The 20,264-nt window shown below is 43.0% G+C and overlaps 1 protein-coding gene across 1 annotated transcript in view; it reads right to left on the bottom strand.

Annotated features, from left to right (window-relative positions):
- Positions 1 to 6,200: 6,200 nt before the first annotated feature.
- The window catches only part of LOC134206616 (uncharacterized), a 511,727-nt gene continuing 497,663 nt past the window's right edge, over positions 6,201 to 20,264 (bottom strand). Inside the window, exon 6 of the mRNA XM_062682347.1 lies at positions 6,201 to 6,412. Within this exon, the coding sequence (XP_062538331.1) occupies positions 6,201 to 6,412 (212 nt within the window). The remainder of the gene's footprint in view (positions 6,413 to 20,264) is intronic.

Consider the following 20,264-nt stretch of genomic DNA (forward strand, 5'->3'; position numbering starts at 1 on the left):
GTGTGGCTGACTCAGCCCCACTTTCGATCCCGTATTTCTGTTGCTATCGGCCTCTGAACAACGACGATGGAGCCTGTTGTTACTGTGAAACGATGCTACTGTGAAACTGGAAGGAGTCACCGTTTACATCCAACGATTTTTTGTTGACGTTGATGACTAAACCTGCCGAAGAGGAGCGCTCGGCAAGGTCGTTGGCTTACTCTGCATATCAGAGCGCCGTTGCGCGAGGAGTGCAACGTCATCACAATTCGAAGTCGTTTAGGTGCTCCATGGTTATAGGCGGCCATAACAGCCCGCGGTTTTGTTCACGGTCAATCGCATCTACCAGAACTTCATCGATTACGATGAGGAACAGTATCGTGATAGAATACATCCTTCACACCAGCTACGACCCGATAGGGTCGACAGGACCCATTGGCAGCACTCTACACGAAAGGCCTCATACTTGCAACCCCCAAAGGACCATACATATTCTCGTGATTGAGACGGTCAAAGCTTTTGCGTGGTAAAAAAACAAAATGAAAACTCTTGGAATTGCCACCTGCTCCAGTGGTACGGAGGCGTGACAATGGAGCCACTACGTGTTCGTGATCGACGAACAAGGCTGGCGAGTAGATGACGATACATAAGCGATTGTTCAGTTTCACCCCAACTTCAGTGCAGCGGTTCTTAGGAGTATGTAACTGGTACCGACGTTTCATCTCCCTCATTTGGAGACTAGGCGGCACACTCACGAACTACATCGGCTAAGGTAAGTTTTGGACTCCTGCAGCAAGCGTTTCTCGCTAAAAACACCACTCAGCCGCGCCAGCCATGCCAACTACACCAAATCATTCGCAATAGTGCGATGCCAACGACACTGCCATTGGGGCGGTCCTGACGCAAAGATACACAGTGAAACATCCGATCAGTTATTTTTGCTCAGACCGCATCGTGCTTTCGTGCCGTGCGGTTCTCTCTTTGCGGAAGGAAGTTTTTAATACTACCGAAGCTATTTTAATTTCAACATGTTTAGCGCTAATTGTACCTAGAGATGTCGTAAATTAATCGATTACTGATTAATCGATTAATCTTGTAATACGATTAATTTTGAATCGATTATTACCAACGATTAATCGATTCAAATCGAGAGAGATCGAGAGTAATTGACGGTTACTAAACGATTAATCAGATTTTACGAATCATAAGGATGTCGCAAATTAATTGATTATCTTGATTAATCGATTTTCGTGAATAACGATTAATTTTGAATCGATTATTATTCAACGATCAATCGATTCAAATCGACAGAATCGAGAGACGATTGGATTAATCGATTAATCGGGATTTTACGATATCTCTAATTGTCCACTGATCCCGTTACGATCTTTGAAGGACCGTGCCTTCGTTTTACGTTGGACCGTTTGCGGAAGTAAAATCTGACAAGCGGTGGTAATCCTGCAGGGAATCTGTTCTGGGAAAACCTCTTAGAAGGTCCGTCTCCACGCTCAGCAATGAGTATTATACAAAGAGGAAGGAGAGTCTCTGAATTCTCCACTCCTTCAAAGAAACAAGGTTTCAAGACCGTCCTGCCAAGCGCGGAAAAATAGAAGGAACAGTGAGACTTCAGATATTCCTTCTAAATCTAATGTTGACATTGTTTTCTCCTATCCACTGAGCAATCAGTTCGATTTGATTAATGATGAAATTGAGCAAATTGAATCTACCCTTAGCCCAGGTGATTCGATTCATGCGAAGAAACAAAGGATTCCGCCAATTGTGGTATCTGTGCCGAGTTTTCTGGCTTTCGGAATGAAATCTTGAGTAACCTTCAGGGATCAGGTTTCATTTCAGATTGCTAGGAAGGACTGCCGCGTTTTGCCGGGATCCTTTGACGATCGCAAACGTCTTCTTCAGTATTTAATTTAAATTTTTCACATACGACGACAAAACTGAGCGATTGTTCAAAGTCGTCATGAAAGGTCTCCAGTGATGACAAATCACTAGATGAGATTAAATTGAAATTTCTCAATAACTTGGATTTTCACCAATCCAAGTAATTAAGATGAAAAGAAATCCACTCTGGTACTTCCAAACATTGTCACATGGATGCTAAATGCATGATTTGTGGTGGAATTCTCGCCAAGGACGCATGTCCCGTGTGAAGATTCCAATAAATTTAAGTGTGCAAATTGTGGGGAAATCATAAATTCAATTTCTAGAATCTTCACGCAAAAGTTTTGAATTCTCGTGCAAATTGATGACGGAAATTCAATCGGATCCCAGATTCGACGGTAGAAATTTTCAAACGCTCAAATTTCGAAACCAATTCGACAATCTATACCCACCACAATTCACAAACAAATTTTGCGCTCGTCAACGGTAGCAAGCACTTCAGTAAATTTCTAATTTTTCAATGTACCTACGTATGCAAACATCGCTGCTGGTAGACAAAAATTCTCTTCTCAAAATGAGGTTTATACCCATCAGTACTGAGATTTTCATTTTCATTGAAAGAGGTCACGCGATTTCATATTTTATTCTCTCCCCCCGCTTCTATAGGAAAAAACAAAACATAAACAATAGCAATACGTAACTGAACGAAGCATACTGATTGCCAAATGGCGTTATGTAAATGACTTTATGCCAAATATTTTACTCCCCAGTTTTGATTTGCTGGGCTTTACGGCATTTTCTGGATTTTGCCGAGCTATGGTATAAAACTGAAGGTGTGTACTAGGCGTCCAGACACACTTCGCAACTTATAAAATGAAACTATAGAGGAAAGGATAATTGTATCCAGAGTGGCCCACCGCAGATAAAAATGGATCACCGATAAAACCACGATATAGGAGTGAAGAGAAGCCAAAGCCGCGATACAGCAAAGAAAACTTAAAGAGGGAGCTAGAGTGATAGAAGGCTGAAGTACTTAGCCGTCAACTTGATACTCGGCTGTGGAGGACGAAAAGAAGATAAAGAAAGCCACAATGCCAACCAGGGGCACTCTTACTCTGCTATATCTCGCGGTATTTAATGTCACTCCTCACGGAATCCAAGTTTCAAAAGTGCTCTCGCGTTTTTGGGGCACAACACTCGATACGGAAGCAACGCTGCACAACTGTCATTTTGTTATTGGCTGCGCATTGCTGCGTGCAGCATAAGCTAAATCAACAAAAGCGAAGCGGTTGTGTGCCGCACATATCCATATCGAGTGAGTAATACCCAACGACAACGCTGAAACAATTCCATCAAGTCTTCTAAGGGGCAAAACCAATAAGGCAACGATGCCTACATGAAAAGACGCGACAGTTCAGCTACTGGCCCCAGCAACTGAGCAGCTGGTTTCGACCACTGCGGAACATTTTTCTAAGTACCAGCCTGCAAAGAGTGACCTGACGGTGGCGAGGCATTACGTTGCTGCACGTTGCTGTGTACCATTCTCAAAGCCCTATGCTTGGTTATCCCTATCCCGGATGCAAGAGAAGGTCGGTACTGCTCTCCCGCGGCACCAGGGCGGATTCCGGGCTGGAAGGTTATGAGTTTCCGGTAGAGGGGTGAAATAGAACTACCAGAAAGTGGACACCGGCAAATAAAACTGGAGGCTAAAAGCACCAACGAATTAAAACGGAAGCCACAAATCTAGATTTCCTTTTTATATATTTCAGCGCATACCTTCTTCAAACATTTCTTTCCTACTGCCTCCTATCTCGTCTTTCTCAACTTTAAAAACACTGGCTCTTCTACTCCACGGTGCCACGGCTACTTTGAGAGTCCCCTACTGTGCCGATCCTCTTCGCGACCGACCATCGATCACCGTCCAACACGTATGTTTTTTTGTCCTCAGCTTGCCGCTCTTCTACAAGCTTGCTCCTCGACCCGCGACGCCAATACTCTTTTAGCTCTGTGAAATGCGTCCAACGAATATTTCGGGTGGAACAGCTCGATTTCCTCTCGATTGGCTAACGGCTAACCACCGGCTGCCTGCTCATGATGGCGGTCTTCGGTTGCTTCTTCCCTCTCCCGTTTGGGACTTGTATCATGTTCCCACGGACAACATCTTCTTGCTTTTCTCTATCCTCCTGTTGCCGCAAAAATCGTTGTTCCCCTGCGCCGGATAGTGCCCGTAACCGTCAACCCCGCCAACGCGAACAGATTTTGGTCCTCAACCCGAAGGCCACCACTCCTCCTACCCAGGAACAGATCTGCCATCCTGCAGAGGTTCCTACCGCAACCCGTTCAGGTTTACAGGGTACGATTTCTCTCGCTTCGTGAACGGCGGCGTATGGTTTGTTGTGGCGGCGCGCATTCCCTGGCCCGAAGGAGAATGTTGGCTGAACCGCATTGTTCAGCGACCACTTTAGGTCTTCCCCTCTGCGTTAGGACGTTGGTCTTCTTCGGGATGCTGCCTTACCGATTGGATGTCGAGGTGGAGAGGTAGTTTATAAAAGTTGTTGCTCATCACACCTGACTTTGTGCCCATTTATCTCGCTTGGTGACAGATTTTCGCGTGATCTACAGGCTCTGTCTGCTTTTTACACAGCTTGATAATGTTTTGAGCTTCGCTCGGTTGGTGGGTCCCTTGTTGTTTCTCAATCGGTCTACCAGCGAAGGTGAAGAGAGATGTGTTGCTGCTTCTTCCGCTTCCATCGTCGTGATTTCCTCCCAGTTATTGGTGTTTTTCGGCGATACTCTGCTTCTGGTTGGCAGGTGTTACCTGCGTACATAAACAATTGTTGTTACATTGCCAGCTTAATCGGCTTTGATGTCTTTCGCATGGGTCTGCGTTTCTTCTCACTCGAAAACGATCTTCTAACAAGTACAGATTTGTTGCGAAGGACTTCCCTTCGCGATTGCCAGAACAAACTTTGGCTCAAGCTTGCTGTTGATTTGGTCCACCTTCAATGACAGGGTAAACGTCATTACGACGCCAAGAGCCAAATCACTGACCGACATATACCGGTCTCATGCGTTAATTGTATCGCTGCTTTGCTCGCTCGCGGATCAAACCGCTTTCGATGAAAAGCTTCTAGATAAGGCGAATCATCGACAATCTCATCTCTAAGGCGACCTTTGGATCCCCTCCCGCCATATTTAACGTTTGCTGCGTGTAGAGATCCGTAAGTAACAGCAGGTTACGTCCGAAATTAGCTTCGATGCGGACTTACACCCGTTGCTTCGTGTTTCGCAACGGTGATCGCCGCTGTGATAGCCTTGTCGTCCCCATTCGCAATGATCGCCGTCAAGAAGCGTCGGAATACAAGTGACACGACGACACGCGATTGACGGAATACGTAATGACCACGACGCAAATGGTAGGCGGTCTTCATGTAGCCCAGCCGATCTTATGCTTGGCTAGCCAGGATTTGAGAGACCATCGACTTAGACTGCTTCCCATTGTCCGACCACATTATCCAGCCAGGGGACGAGGGAAATTTTAGAAGAAACTCCACCCCACCATCTTCTGCGAATGGGTTACGATGCATCCGGCTTGACGTCCACGTACTTCCTTACCTGCTACCACTAGCAACGCTGTGTTTCCCCGCTGGGAACGCGTGAGTGAACCCACGAAATCGATCGATATCGTCTCCCAAGGAATCTTCACTTGCAATGAAGCTTCTCCGTTTGCCGGCATCATCGTTACGCCAGGGCGCCTTACAGGCTTTTGTGTATTTGTGCTACCCGGTTCGTACGTAGTCCCTGATTTCCTGTTGCATCTGCGTGACCAGTAGTAGTGGGCTTGCCGGTTTGTATAGGTTTTGTAGAATCCGGATCAGCCTTGGCCTTTCTTCTTCCGAGACGACTTGTTTCCATTTGTGATGTATGCTCCTACTCAACTTCATCCTTGCAACGACGGTTCTTGAACAGGGTGTCGTTGGCAACGCGGAAATCCGAGCTTGTCTCCTTCGAAGTTGTTTTACTCTATCCATGGCTTCTTGTACCAAGTATCAGCATTTGGTCCACTGTGAATGCAACTGGCGGATACACTATTCTCGAGAGCGTAACAAACATTTAAGCTGAAAAATGGCTTATTTCATTTGAATATTCATCCAGAAATCTAGCATGTTCAAGCTTAAATTGTTCATTGGGCTATCCGGTACAACGCAACGCGCAATCCAGTTGATGGAGTCTTTCCGATAACGGATCCTCAGAAATCAATCGTGTTAATCATTTGCTTATCAAGGGCTGTGGGGATTCTTCATTTGACTTGATGTAGCTGAAGGCTACATGGTCGCAGTCCACGATGAAATTGATCTTTCCGCGTCTGCTCGAATCTTTTTTCGATTGTTCGGATCACCGCCAAACACTCTCATCCGTAACCGGAATATTTCCGCTCCGACAGCGGACAGCGAAAAATAACTGATCCAGGATGGCGCCGTCGTCTGTATCTCTTGCGTCAGAACCGCCTTATTGGCAGTGTCGTTGGCATCGCGCGCTATTGCGAAATGATTTGATTGTAGTTTGGCATGTAGCTGGCACTTCGGCGCTGAGACCCTGAGCTGTTTTAGTTTGAGAAACGCTTCTTCTGCTACGGGGTCCGCCAAACTTTACCTTACGGCGATGTCAAGTTCGTGAATAGTGCCGCCCAGCTCCAAAAATGTAGAGATGAAACGTCGGTATCAGTTACGCCTCCGAAGAACCGCTGCATTTCCTTCCTTGAAGTTGGGATGAGCGAAACTGAAGACTTTCCTTCATATCTTCTCGTACATCTATTCGCAGCCTTGCTCGTCGATCACGAACACGTAGTGTAGCGAACCATTGTGTCACACTCCCGTACCACTGGAGCAGGTGAACGAATTTAAGAGTTTTTCATTTGAGACTTATTGTCCCAGCCACGGCAAAGCTTTTGACCGTCTCAATCCACACACGAGAATATGTGGCGAAGCCCTTTGGGGCGCGAAGTGGGTTCCTGAGGAAAATCATCAACCTATATCGGTATGTTGCCAGAAGCGCTCTTTTTGGCAGTTTTAGTTATTAACGTCAATAAAACAAAATCGTTAAATATGAACACATGAAACGCTTCCAGCCTCACGGTAGCCGACAAATCAGTGGAGAATGTTGGTGGTGGCTAAATGGCGTCGAACGGAGATACCAATCTCGAGATAGGCGCATAGATCCTTGAAAACAAAGAGACACCTTTGCGAGTTTAAGAAATATCTGCACAAACAGGCAAACAAGTGAACGCACCAAAATCTAAACTTTCAATTCCAACGTGAATTCTGTGTTGCTATACGCCCTGAAAGTGAAGCATGGTGTGTATCAGTGGAGAACTCTCAACGGCTGCAGGTGTTCATCATCAGATGCCTGTGGTACATGATAAGTCTCTGGTGGCCTTACAGCTGGATCTCAAACAACGGGCCTCGACGTCGTTGTAACCAGAAGCCGATAGCAACTGGAGATCGGGATCGAAATTGGAGATGAATAGGCCACACCTTACGTAGTGATGGAAACGAAATCTGTAAACAAGCATTAGACTGGAACCCAACTGGACATCGCAGTAGGGGAGCCAAAGATCCAGAGAGGGCTGCGAAATGGTGAGTTGTTGTCCAGGAAGGGGCGCCTAACATAGCTCTGGTCCTCCCACAGGTTCCAATGCTCACGCGCTTCCACGGGTCTTCCGGAAGTGACAATTGACCGCCAGCTAAGGGTTGCGTACTTAGCTGGTAGTGCCACCTGGGCACTGTTGTCCTTCTGACATCAGCGCTAGAGTAGAGAGGGTGCGTACTGTGGGAATCTGCCTGGGATGTGGTGGGGTTCGACAGTGGGCTCTGTCGAACTTCTATAAAGCTACCACATGTGTCCCCAAGCAGGCCCTATCAAAGCGACCGTGTATTGCCGCTCAAAGCTACTAGCCCTAGTCCTGGTGTTGGGTGGGACTTTAAACAAATTTGACCCGACTGATCAGGCGTCTGTCCACCAAGGAGGTGCAGCTCCAACAGCGTCTGTTTTGGCATCCAGCGGCTGAGTATGAAATGCTATTCCCAGGGCTATACCTAAGATGGCAGCCCCATCCCAGTGGATAGAGAACCTTAGACCCAGCAACCTACTGTTCCCGAAACATCAATTTGTTCGAGAATCCGATAATAAAAAGAATACGGACTGATTTTACGGCGACGACTGTTAGCGCGAAATTAACGGACACGAATAGGAACATGGAACGTTTTAACCCCTGGCCCAGCAGGAGCCAAATTGGCACAACTTGCCAATGAGGCACGCCGCTTGCAGCTTGAGATCCTGGGACTGAGGTGAAGTCCGTTGTGGCCAAACTTTGGAGAACACAGAACATAAATCAGGACCAAGTTCTGCTAACACTCTGGTTTTACGAGGTGAAACACGCTCCCCGGCATCGCGGAGTTGGCGGCTTCCCTGCACTAAGCGCTCAGGCACACTCTGCGCTTAGCATGAAGTGGGGAACCTAGAAGTGAAAGGATAATCGTTGCCAGATTTAGAACACGGGTCCGAAACCTTACTATAATCCCAACCGATGCTGCCGATCTGCAAGACAAAGAGAACTACCACAGTCAACTCCAATGCCGTCGTGAATAGGAATTCCGAAGGGGTGATATCAAGATCTGTTTGGGCGACTTCAATGCGAAGATCGGTTCCGACAACTCCGAGCCATAGAGCCCAGGCGCATTATAGAGGACGCCATGGTCTCGGAGAAATAAACCCGAAAATGGAGGCTGTTCGCGGAATTCTGGTGGTAATAACGACATGGTGATCAGGGGATCGCTCTTCCCTCATCGACCGGTTCCACAAGGTCACGTGGGTCTCAGCGACGGCTTTACAGAAAAATCAAATCGACCACATCACCATCAGCCGAAAATGAAACGGAGCTTCCTTATGTGATGTACTGGAATAAACGTAGTACCGATATCGCGTCTGATCATCACCTCCTCATCGGCGAAATACGCCTGCGCATTGCGCGGATTCGTCGGCAGGAGGAGAGAGTTGGACGACGATTCAACACCGCCGACGGAAGATACTACACGGTGAAACGGTCCTTCGTTGAAGAACTGGAGACGCGTGCTGCGAATGTTCCGGAAGGTGGCAGCGTGGAAGACCAATGGACCGCCCATCAAGAATGCAACTTCATCGCCACCAGCGAGAACAATCTGGGCGAAACTACGCACCCAGAGAAACAATGGATCGCAGATGATAGGACCTGGAGGAAGATAGAGGGAGCGAAGAGAGAAGCCAAAGCCGCGATAGAGCGATCGAAAATAAGAGGAGCCGAGTCACCAGCCCGTCAACGATACACGGCTCTCGCGAGAAGGAAGGTAAAACGCTCATGTCGACAGGACAAGCGAGCGTGGGCAGACTCTCTGGCCGACGAAGGAGAGAGAGCCGCCGCAGCAGGGGACATTCGCCTCTTCTACGATATCTCCCACGACGCTTAAGCGGGGCGAAGATGAATGCAACGATGCCTGTGAAGAGACACTGAATGATCAGTTATTGACCGAACCCAACTGACAGCCAGCCTGGAAACGCTGGTTCAGGCACTTCGAACAACTTTTCAGAGGTGCCAACCAGGCCATCACCACCCCTCGGCATGCCAGTCTACCTAGGATCCGACGTACGACAACGTGTCAATACCGAAGCTCCATCACTGCTGGGGAATTCAAACAGCCATCCAAAGCATGAAATCGAATAAAAGCCCCAGGGGGTCCGACCCGCACTTATCAGCCGAGGGATGCTCAAAGCTGACCCATGACATCCACGCTCAACTACTGCATCGTTTATTTCGCTAATGTCTGGGACACCACCAGCTTTTTTCCGGTCGACTGGATGCAAGGTATCTTTCAGTGAAGGTGCCCAAAAGATTTGACCTGACTGTATACGATAACTGGCGAAGCATTATGTTTGCTGTGTACCGTTCTAAAATTCTGTGCAAAATTATCCTGGCCAGGATTCAGGAGAGAAGATCGATTGCGACTCTCCGGCGGCAGCAAGCCGGATTCCGTGCCGGAAGATCCTGTGGACCATGTTGTCACGCTCCGCATCATTTTGGAGCCAGGTCAACGAATTCAAGAGTCCCGCTTTACTTGGTGATTCATTGACTTCACGAAAAAAGCTTTCGACCGTCTCAATCCACGAGGAATGTGTGGGGCGCCCTGAGACGCAAAGGGGTTCCTAGAGAAATCATCATCAACCTCATCGGAAGCACAGTACGAGGGGCCTTTTCGTTGTCAAGAGCTGCACAATGGGGTCCTGTCCGACCCTATCCGGGTACGTAGCTGGTTGTGAGCAACGGGATGTATTCTATCACCGTTACTGTTCCTCCATCGTAATCGATGGTGAGATTCACAAGTAGATACGATTGACCGTCTGAAGCAAACCGCATGGGCTGTTAACGCAGCCTATAACCGCTCATGAACTTCACCTAAACGACTTCAATTGGCGGATGACGTTGCACTACTCGCGCAATGGCGCTGTCGATATGCCGAGTAAGCTCAACGACGCTTGCCGGTCGCTCCTCCCTCGGCAGGTTTAGTGTTCAACGTCAACAAAACCAAATCGTTGGATGTAAACACAGTGACTCCTTCCAGTTTCACAGTAGCCGGGCAACCAGTGGAGAATATTGAAAGCTTCAATATACTTGGTAGCCAAATGAAAATCGAACGGCGGTACCACAAAGATCGACGCCAAAGGCGCACTGGATCAAAGAAAGCAAGGGCTTCGCCTTTGCGAGTTTAAAGAAATATCTGGAAAAACAGGCGAATATAGTAGACGACGCACCAAAATACGAATTTTCAACTCTAACGTAGAAATCTGTGATGTTATACGCTAGCGGAAACATAGGTATGTGTATCAGTGGAGAACACTCAACGGCTGCAGTCGTTCATTAACATAACGCTGCAGTATATAATTCAGGCCTGGTGGCCTCACAGCCTGGATCTCGAACAACGAGGCTCCATCGTCATTTGTCACCAGAAGGCCGATAACAACAGAAATTCAGGATCGGAGGTAGGGGCTGGGTCGGCCACACTCTACGTAAAGGGGCGGAAACGGAAATCTGTAAGCAAGCATTGATAGACTGGAACCTGACGGGACATCGCAGCAGCAGAGGCAGACCCAGAGGCTCATGGCGGCGAAGCCTCAATAAAGAAATAAAAAGAAGTCGACCGAAATCTAACCTGGCAACAGAGTTGAAAGCGATAACCGGGCATCCTTCAGGATGGAGATCTTTCAAGTCCGGCCCTTTGCACCACCGGAGGTATGCAGGATCCTATAAGTAAGTAAGTAAGAAGATTCAGAGGCTCATGGCCGGGCTGGCCTCTATAAAAATATAAAAATAAATCAACTGGTAACTTGCAGCGATGACTAATGATTTGATAATTTTTGAAATTTTCTTTTTTTCTATCAATTAGCTTGAGACTTTGAGGCTGTCTCGTTTATAAGATCGACTCGTCTCTAATTTACTCTTTCTTTGAATTTGCAGATTCTTCCCTACTGTTTGAGTGGCGCACTATTATATAAGCTTCTAGATACATAAAGAGCCCTTGTGTATCTCTTTGCTGCAACACATATTTCCCTGCACTAGACTTTGTACGGCTTGCAATAAAATACACGTGATCGAGCCTAAAAGTTGCTTCCCAAAATTGCATGAGCATAATTATTGGTTTACATTCCATTTTATTACCTTTTTAAATTTCTCTTGCGCTGTGAAAAATTACCAATGAGATAGCTATCTCTCTGGATAGTAACATACCTACCTTGACGGAAATAAATACAAAAAGCCATGATCTGTACTTGCTGCGCTCCAACATTTCAAAGCAGCTCTGTAAATAATATCGAACAAAAGTTTGTGCATCCAGCTTCAAACTGCTAGATTATGTAATCAATCAGTATAAAATAAACTTCCCACTACGCTTTTCCTCAGGTAAGCAACACAGTGGTTTTTTTATTCAAAACAAATTGTTCCCCAATACAATCGTCAGGGTTAAACCGAAGTTAGGGAGAATTATCCTAAGCTGTATTTTAACGACAGATCGGAAATTAGGAAGCAGCGAAATAAAACTGCTAAACTGAAGTAAATGTTCCGGATATTATCTACCAGCCTATAAAACGCTAAAAGCCGTGTTTTATTTACAGGTTCGACAGCAGCCGCTACACAGGAGGACTTTGAGGACGAGGGAAGAAACCCTTTTCGGCGATTAGTTGGTTGATCGAAACCACTTCGACAATATTTCCCCGCAGAACGGAACAGTGCTCATTAGATAAAGAGTTATAAGAATCTTCCAAGAAATATCCTACCACTAACCCAACTCAAAGCAGCTTGTGTGCCAGGGGTTGGTTTTCCCGGAAAATCTTCCTTCGCGCCATAACCATTAATACTGGCGCACTGACGTACCGTTAATCTTCACCAAGGGGTTCGCCATCAAGTGGTGAACAGCGAAAAAAAGAAGCTGAAGCATCAAAGAAAAAACTTTTTCACTTGGCCGGAAGTAGAATTAACTTCCTGGTATGTAACTCGTCATTAGAATTTAAAGAATGAACTTTTTTAAACGGGAAAAAATCACCTGTGCTGTATTATCATTTAAAATTAATAACAAAATGGTATTTTGTTTTATAACAACTATGGTTTCGCATTTTTGTCCTGGTTCTGGTTCTTTGAGACCCAATGATTGTATACTATGTCTTTTGACACGCGGATATATTAAGCAGTTTTCTGCAACAAGGCGCAGTGGACTACATACAAGAAGATACAAGATGTACAATAGTCTCAATACTCTTAAACATTCAAGTGGTGCGCGATCGAACACGTTTGGAAGCGCAGAACGATCTCGGATCACGATATTTTGTCCTGCCTTGTGTGGTCGGAAAAATGAATAGACCAATTATGCGATCGAACGTTTTTTGGAAACACAGGACGATCTCGAGATCCGCGTTATTTTGTTCTGCCTTGTGCGGTCGGAAAGATAATTAGTGGTGCGGGATCGAATAATGGCTTTGGAAGCGCAGAACGATCTCGAGATCCGCGAAAACTTTGCTCACGCGCGACTGCGATTTCAAACTAATTACACGTTACACACGGCATTTCGTTTACCAAAACGAACCTAGAACCAGTCCTCACCCCTACATCCAATATCAAGAAGTGGTTTTTCTCGTGGAAATGTGCAGTGCAGATTAAACGCCGCCGCGGTATTTCGAAAGAAATTTCGTTTCTGGTGGTTCGAAACGAAATTCCGCGGAAATTCGCGGAATTTGAGCATGGCGAAATCTGGGTGGCATTGCGCATCCCAGTTCGAACGTATTTCTATCGAGTCGAACATGTTTTGCATTACGGCTTTCGATTTCGATCTCGAAAACGACTCATCGTTCGAGTATGCTCGAGGAGGTACAAGAGGTACGAGATGTTTTGGCATTATATGAAACTCGTTAGCACACTGAAAAACGACTCCAGAGTCGAATGAAAAACCTCGTCACGCTTTATAGCTTTCAAGATGTTGTTCGAGTCATTTTCTTGCTAAAAAGTTTTTTCGTATATTTGTTGTATTACAGTAGCCGTTCGATAACTGCAAAATGTTTGCACTTTTCAGTTAACGAATGCCCGTTCGACTAACTTCCACAACGCATTCTAGACGTGAGAGCGGTTGTCAATCGACGTCAGATGCAATAAAATTAAAATCTAAATGCGCAGCGCAATGTAGCTGTTCATTGGGTTTGACATCAGTTTGAAGTTTAGGCTGTTCGATAACTACAAAACTGCTGCAACTATCGAATTGCATTTAAAAAAGCATTACGGTCAAATGACTTGCGGTTATCGAACGTCAACTATTATTTCTATACGGGAAGAGAATAAATGTTTCATTGCACTGTGTTATGTATGGGCCGGAATAATTTATACCGCTTTTATACCGAAGTTGGATTTTTCTCCAGATAAAGGCACCTTTCCCAACTTTCAGAAGTAAGCGCGCTGGATTCGCCTAAAGATGCGCTAAACAGCGCATCAATTAGTTCGACAAATAAAACTTCGGAAGGAGGAGCTCGGTTCCGGAAGTCCCGACTTCCGAATTCTAACAATTGTACTACGCCAACAATATCTTGAAGGAAAGAATGTCATTAGTATGGGGGAGATCCCCCAGCGCCAGACACCTCCCAATACCGAACACATCTTAAAACGGCAACCTGCAGAGATCCCTCCATTATCTTGCGTAGTACAAAGAAAGCTATTGAAAAGTCCACTTACCTGTATGGAGATATCAACAGATCGTCATGTTGTAAACTTTGTACAAAATTTGGGAAATTGAACAAAAATGTCAAAAAACATATTTCGCTTTATTTTAGAAGGGAGTTTGAATCAACAATATTAAAATCAATCGAATGCATTCTGATTATGTCAGGTTGTTCCAATATTAGGTATATTTTAAATTACGATCATTATTGGATAGATATTCAATGTATATATAGTTGTAAAATCAATTTCTGTATCCAGTAGCTGTCCCACAAATTCCGGACAGTGATTTTTCATCAATGTTCGAATAGCCATTCTTTACACCTGTTTTTCGCTTTACCTTCAATTCAATTGTTGTTTTTTCTTGCTGAGATATCAGAAAGCCATAGAAATAAGCAGAAACAAAAATTGAAGATGTCATTGAATATTGGGAAATTTTGAGTGGGATGTAAGAAATTGAAGCTGGATAGTTAAATGACTTCTACTAACACCTGTTAATATATCTACAACTTGAGAAGCAGGTGAAGATAATATTTTTTCTAAATGATGTCTCTACTTATGTAATAGGAAGTTGGTCATATTTGAACATGATTTAATAGTGTCCGGTACTCAGGAGACACTTTCTTAGCCGTGAAAAAATTTCACCCGAATTCATCATCAAACCACATCGATCCACAAACGTGTTCAAATGCTCAAATATAGCTGAGTATGAATCATTAATGATCATATTTTGTAGCCCCTTACCATACACAATAAAACATAATCCAGATAATGAGAGTTTTGCAAATTAAATGTGCTTATGTGTCCGGCACTTAGCGTCTAGCGGATCTCCCCACCTACTTTTATATGGTTTACAGACAATATGCCATCTCTGGTTATCTTGAAATCTGCGTAAAAACATGTATATGTTAAAATCTACGTAATAAAAATAGATTGGAGTTAAATAAAAAAAAACTAAAACACATGAAAACATAAAAGTAATAATTTATTATAGAATCAGCTTCTTCAGCTTTAAATTTATTTAACTCAGCGCATTGGATCTGTGGCATAAACTCGAATAAACATAAAATTTATAATTTATATCGTAACAATATATCTCAATTTACAAAACAATTTGTAACTGCTCAATAAATAATGTTGCTTTTTTATATAGTAGTTGAGCGAATTTGCCTAGTTTTAATAATTAGTGCTGCACATTTCATGCCCTGAAGGATGCCCCTTTCCAACAGGCAACATGCTACACGCAGATGGAATTACTCTTATTCTCTCTGTTTACTCCACATTCGCCATGCGCTGAAGGTTGTGTCTCTCCAGCGGGTGGCATACCACTAAACTACAGGAGACAGCTATCTCTTATTCTCTGTTTACATTACGTTTGACAGAACACACTCGATTGAGTAGTACAGCATCATTCAAGAAATCTTGTACTGCGACTGAATGAAGTCGAACGGAAATACATAATGCCGCAATTTTTCGAAACAGATTCAAAAACGTACGAATCAAGAGTGATTTCCATTCAGAATGCCAATGTCACCCCTGATTTCAGGATTCCGTTTCGTTTCGCAAAATTACAAAAGATTTCGCTAGAAAAACTGACTTCTAACGAGAGTTAACTTGGAATTCACTGGAATTTCGAAACAAATTTAAATTTAAACCATATTTTATATGATCAAAAATTTTTGCTGCGCCCCTTTAGGTTATACAATTTTTTCTAATGCTTGCTTACTTCCTACAAATCTCTACCTCAGCTTGTAGCAAGTTTATTTACCAGAGAATGTGGCGATTTATCACAATCTGCTTCAGCCTGTTACTATAATAATTCTTTTTGTTCGCAAAACGGTTATTTTACTTCGAAAAAAGTGAAATCAAAATTACGTAAAACCAATTCCGCGGAAAAAAAAAAGAATTTCGTTTCGTTTCCGAAATTTACAGAATTTAATGATCCCTTGATTTTCGTATCGTTTTCGAAGTCTCAAGTAAATCTTAATTTCATTTCGTTTCGATCAGAATCAACATTAGAACATTTTCAGAATTTCGTTTCGTTTCGTTTCGTTAGGAAAAAATTGTGTTATCGCATGTACCCACATAGTGCAGATGACTCACGTCGGCTTCCATCAAGCCCAGAGTATCACGTCAACATTTTTCCTACCCACATTCCGGCCAGCGCCGGTATTAGCTTAATTTTTAGTCACCAGTTTTTACATTTGATGATGATGTTGGTCCAAATATCATCTGTTGGTTTCTGGCATGTAATCCACAGCTGAAGCTTAGCAATAACGGAGTATTCAGCCGTGGGCGGTCAATCATACTCATGCTCACAAAGGCGCAATAGACTACAAACGGTTCGCACAGTTTTCAAGATCGCCAGTTTCGCCCCGGTGGAGTGCGAAAGAACTTGGTAACATCGTATTTCTTCCTGAGAATCTCATCTTTTTGTTTTCGGGTGACAATTGTTCGTATACAGCAACCGACCTATCGTGTTGCCGAGTAGTGAAGTTACGAAAAACGGACACACACAATTCCGGACGTTCGACGGTGACTGCAATGCGACCCTTTACAGTGCGAGCAAAGAAACTGAAGAGAGGAAGACCAAAAGACGAAGGTACATATTATGTAGAAGTGTCAAGCCAGAAACTCAGCCGTATCTGAGCAGAGACAATGACCCAAAAGAAGCGGCTGGAAAAAGTTTCGTAATGAAGAGCCTCACTCTTTTGCATCCCCCGATTCAACGAAGAAAGACATTTTTTGTGGCGAGACGTCAAACGGAGGAATCTACTCCGATAGCTTGTTTATTGATCAAAGGTCTAGGTCTACTAGATCTGTAACTATAACATAAAGGACTGTGTTACCAGAAATGGTAGTTTTTTTTTCAGGTAATGACTTCTGGGTGTTTTGAGAAATAGAATTGGAACACTTTTACTATAATTATCCGTTGAAGCAGATTACCCGACTTTCATGCTAACTTGGTTCCAAGACTAGTTTTGTCTCATCCAGTATAAGATTTTTCAATCCTTCCTGAGTCTCCAGTGATATTGCATGTGGCTTTCCTCTCCTTACAATATTATCATGCCGGGCTGGATGTTTAACCTTTCAAATTATGGTTTTGCAGTTACTACTGTACTTTCTGGTATGCCAGTTATCATAATAGATATTGCTTAGTGTATTCCTGCTGCTGTGAGGCCGCAAGAAAAGCTTCTGTGGTCATGTTGAAATAGACTCAAGATGTATAACTGTGGTTTGCATACATTTAACACAACTGCTCAAATACGCCCTTTTTCATATGCACTGGTTTGTGTTTGCCCTGTTTCACAAATACAGGTCCAACTCCTACGACCTTAAAGACAGATGAGCTGGTGAAACTCTCGACAGAAAGGAAGGTTTCCACAGAATAACTGCGGGAACGTATCCTAAATGTATAGTTTACAATTTCTTTTTTGGTTTTTCAGAGACTCAATTTCGCATAAAGATTTTGCAAAGAAGCTAGGTTTTTTGAGCCAAGCAGGCAAAATATTAATATTAACAAATCTTGCCAGTAGAGGCAACAAAATAAGATGTGCAGGTATAATTGATATAAAGAGATAAAAAGAGCAGACGACACTATCAATTTTTTGTACTAAAACTATTATGAGGGAGATCAAGTTATGTTATCTGTAATAAATCAGCAGCACCAAGTGCTGGCCAAGCATTCTTATCCATAGCATATTTTGATATTTATATGATATTTCAATGCAAATTAATGATATTGTTGCCTGTTCTTTTATCACTTATATCAATCAAGTCCATATCATATTTTTTTATTGTTATTCAGTTCATGGCTTCTGTCCGGGAATCGAGAGCAGTGGATTAAAGATGTACTGTCTTGAACTGTAAATCTGTTGATGGTCTCGTGTTGCATGAATGACAGTGCATATAACCACAAATTATTATGTATGCAACAGAAAAAAAAAGTCATGAGCTACCGTGACATTTTTGCTAGCCGACATAATATGTGTCACAAATGAAACGAATGGAATATAATTTTTGAAGGTGATGAGATGCATCACCAATGGAATGAAAGTATGTTGAAAATGTGCAGATTAATTATACGCTGAGCTCGCTTTTTGTGCTTTCTTTACGCGGATTTTTGGGAGTTTATAGGGGATTTAATTTCCCTATTTTCCGGGTATTGCTTGGCCACCCAGAAATGAACAATAATTGAAATATTATGAAAACTCGATTTGCATATACACAGCAAGTAAAAGATTTAAGAAGAAGATGAACGGTTTACGCTTATCAGTTGGTTTTCGTTGAGCCGTTTCTTACGTTTATCTTAAAATTCACGTTCACGGATTATCGATATTGATTTAGTAGCTTTTTTTCGACGTGCATCTTTTTTCAAAAGTAAATTAGAACCATTTGAAAAAAATCCAAAATATGAGCATAACATGTGTCCTTATGAAAGTGCTTTATGCTGATATTTTCAAGAAATATGCTGTTTTGTGCTGACGACGTTCGTTTCTCACATCAAAAAATCTAAGCTAACATCTAGACGTTGACTACGACTTCAGCATATGTGATTAACATATTATCAATAAACGGATCGCTATACCTGTACTGCAATCAGATTACGAGTGTACTTCTATCAATCATTGTTCCGTTACACCCACGATCTATGGTTGCCGTGATCCGGAGGAACATTGATGATTTCCTCAGTAAGTGGCTTTTCTCATATTTTTTGAAACAGAGTACTGCTACATGCCTGTATAACGTATTAGGCAATTGTTCTTGATTATTTGATGAATTTTAAACTTGTTTTAAAGAATCCTTTTATGGACTCTTTCAATTCAATCATTTATCTATATGTATGAAAACAAGCGTCGATAAACGCGCCTTAAAGGTATGAAGCAATTATACTTGGAATGCATCGATTAGATTGGACAAAGGCATCATCCACCCGCTAATTACTGGAATTAAGGGTAACTGGGGTAATATGCTTGCTCCCAGGGGCAAAACGACTTTTTGGCATATTCAGCGACGTGCAGGGAATATTTTCATTAATGTTTACTACTGGATCGCTTCAGTTAGAGATCCGTTACTACATGCGCTGTAGTAAATACTCTGGAAAAACTTACTGAAAATGTATTCAAAAAATGCAAATGGAACGTCATTTGCTCAGAAGGTGCTTATTACCCCTGAATTTCCTCAACCTGGGTTTTAAAACAAAAAAGAATCAAAATTTGAAATAAAAATGTAACCCGTTCAGCCAGAGAAAAGCTAAGATTACTCATCACGCAATTATGGGTACACGAGCCTATTTTATTGTTATTATATTGGTTTTTTAAGTGCTTTTTGAAATATATCTAGAAATATCATTTTTTATTTAGATTAGATCAAAAACAGGTTAAAAAATAAATCTGGCTCAGAATAATTGGAAATATTAAATTATTTAAATGATTTTTAAGCCTGTAAAAACGTTCTTTCAGAACATGCAATAGCTTTTAAATATATAAGAAGTGTCTCATCGTTTTGACGATTCATTGTTTTGAGAAATCTTACTCAGGAATATAAAATGCGCGATACACTCAGTACGAAAGTATGAAGATTCTCCGGGGTTTGAACCTCCTCCCCTATGAAAAAATTGTTTCGTTATAAATTATTTTTTGCTCTTACCCCACCGCCATAAAAGCCTTTTACCTAATAAGTATGCAGCCCCTAGAGAAGCAGCCAAACAGAACAAATTGTTTATTAATTTACTTTTTCTATAAGCATCATACCTTTATGACTGCTCAGAACATTCATTTGCACTACCATCTATAATAGAATGTGAGTACATTTCTACAGGCGGCACGAATATTGTCACACCTTGTGAGTACGAACGACTCATGGGTAATACGATTCCCCATTGTCGCCAGACTGGCATGTGTCTACTAACACTATAATTGTCTGACAAGGGGTGCTGTGCAACATTCATGTCAGGTACAAACAATGTGACATGATAATAGCAACCAAAAATGTACTGTACGAATCACTGATCCTTGAGAGTCAGTCAATTATAGGAATACTGGCAGGGGTTGAGTGCGTCCAGTTACTTCCAGGATAACTTTTGGCAATGGACTCTTCGTAAGTAAAG

Source organism: Armigeres subalbatus, chromosome 1 (genome assembly GCF_024139115.2).
Source record: "Armigeres subalbatus isolate Guangzhou_Male chromosome 1, GZ_Asu_2, whole genome shotgun sequence".
Taxonomy (NCBI): Eukaryota; Metazoa; Arthropoda; class Insecta; order Diptera; family Culicidae; genus Armigeres; species Armigeres subalbatus.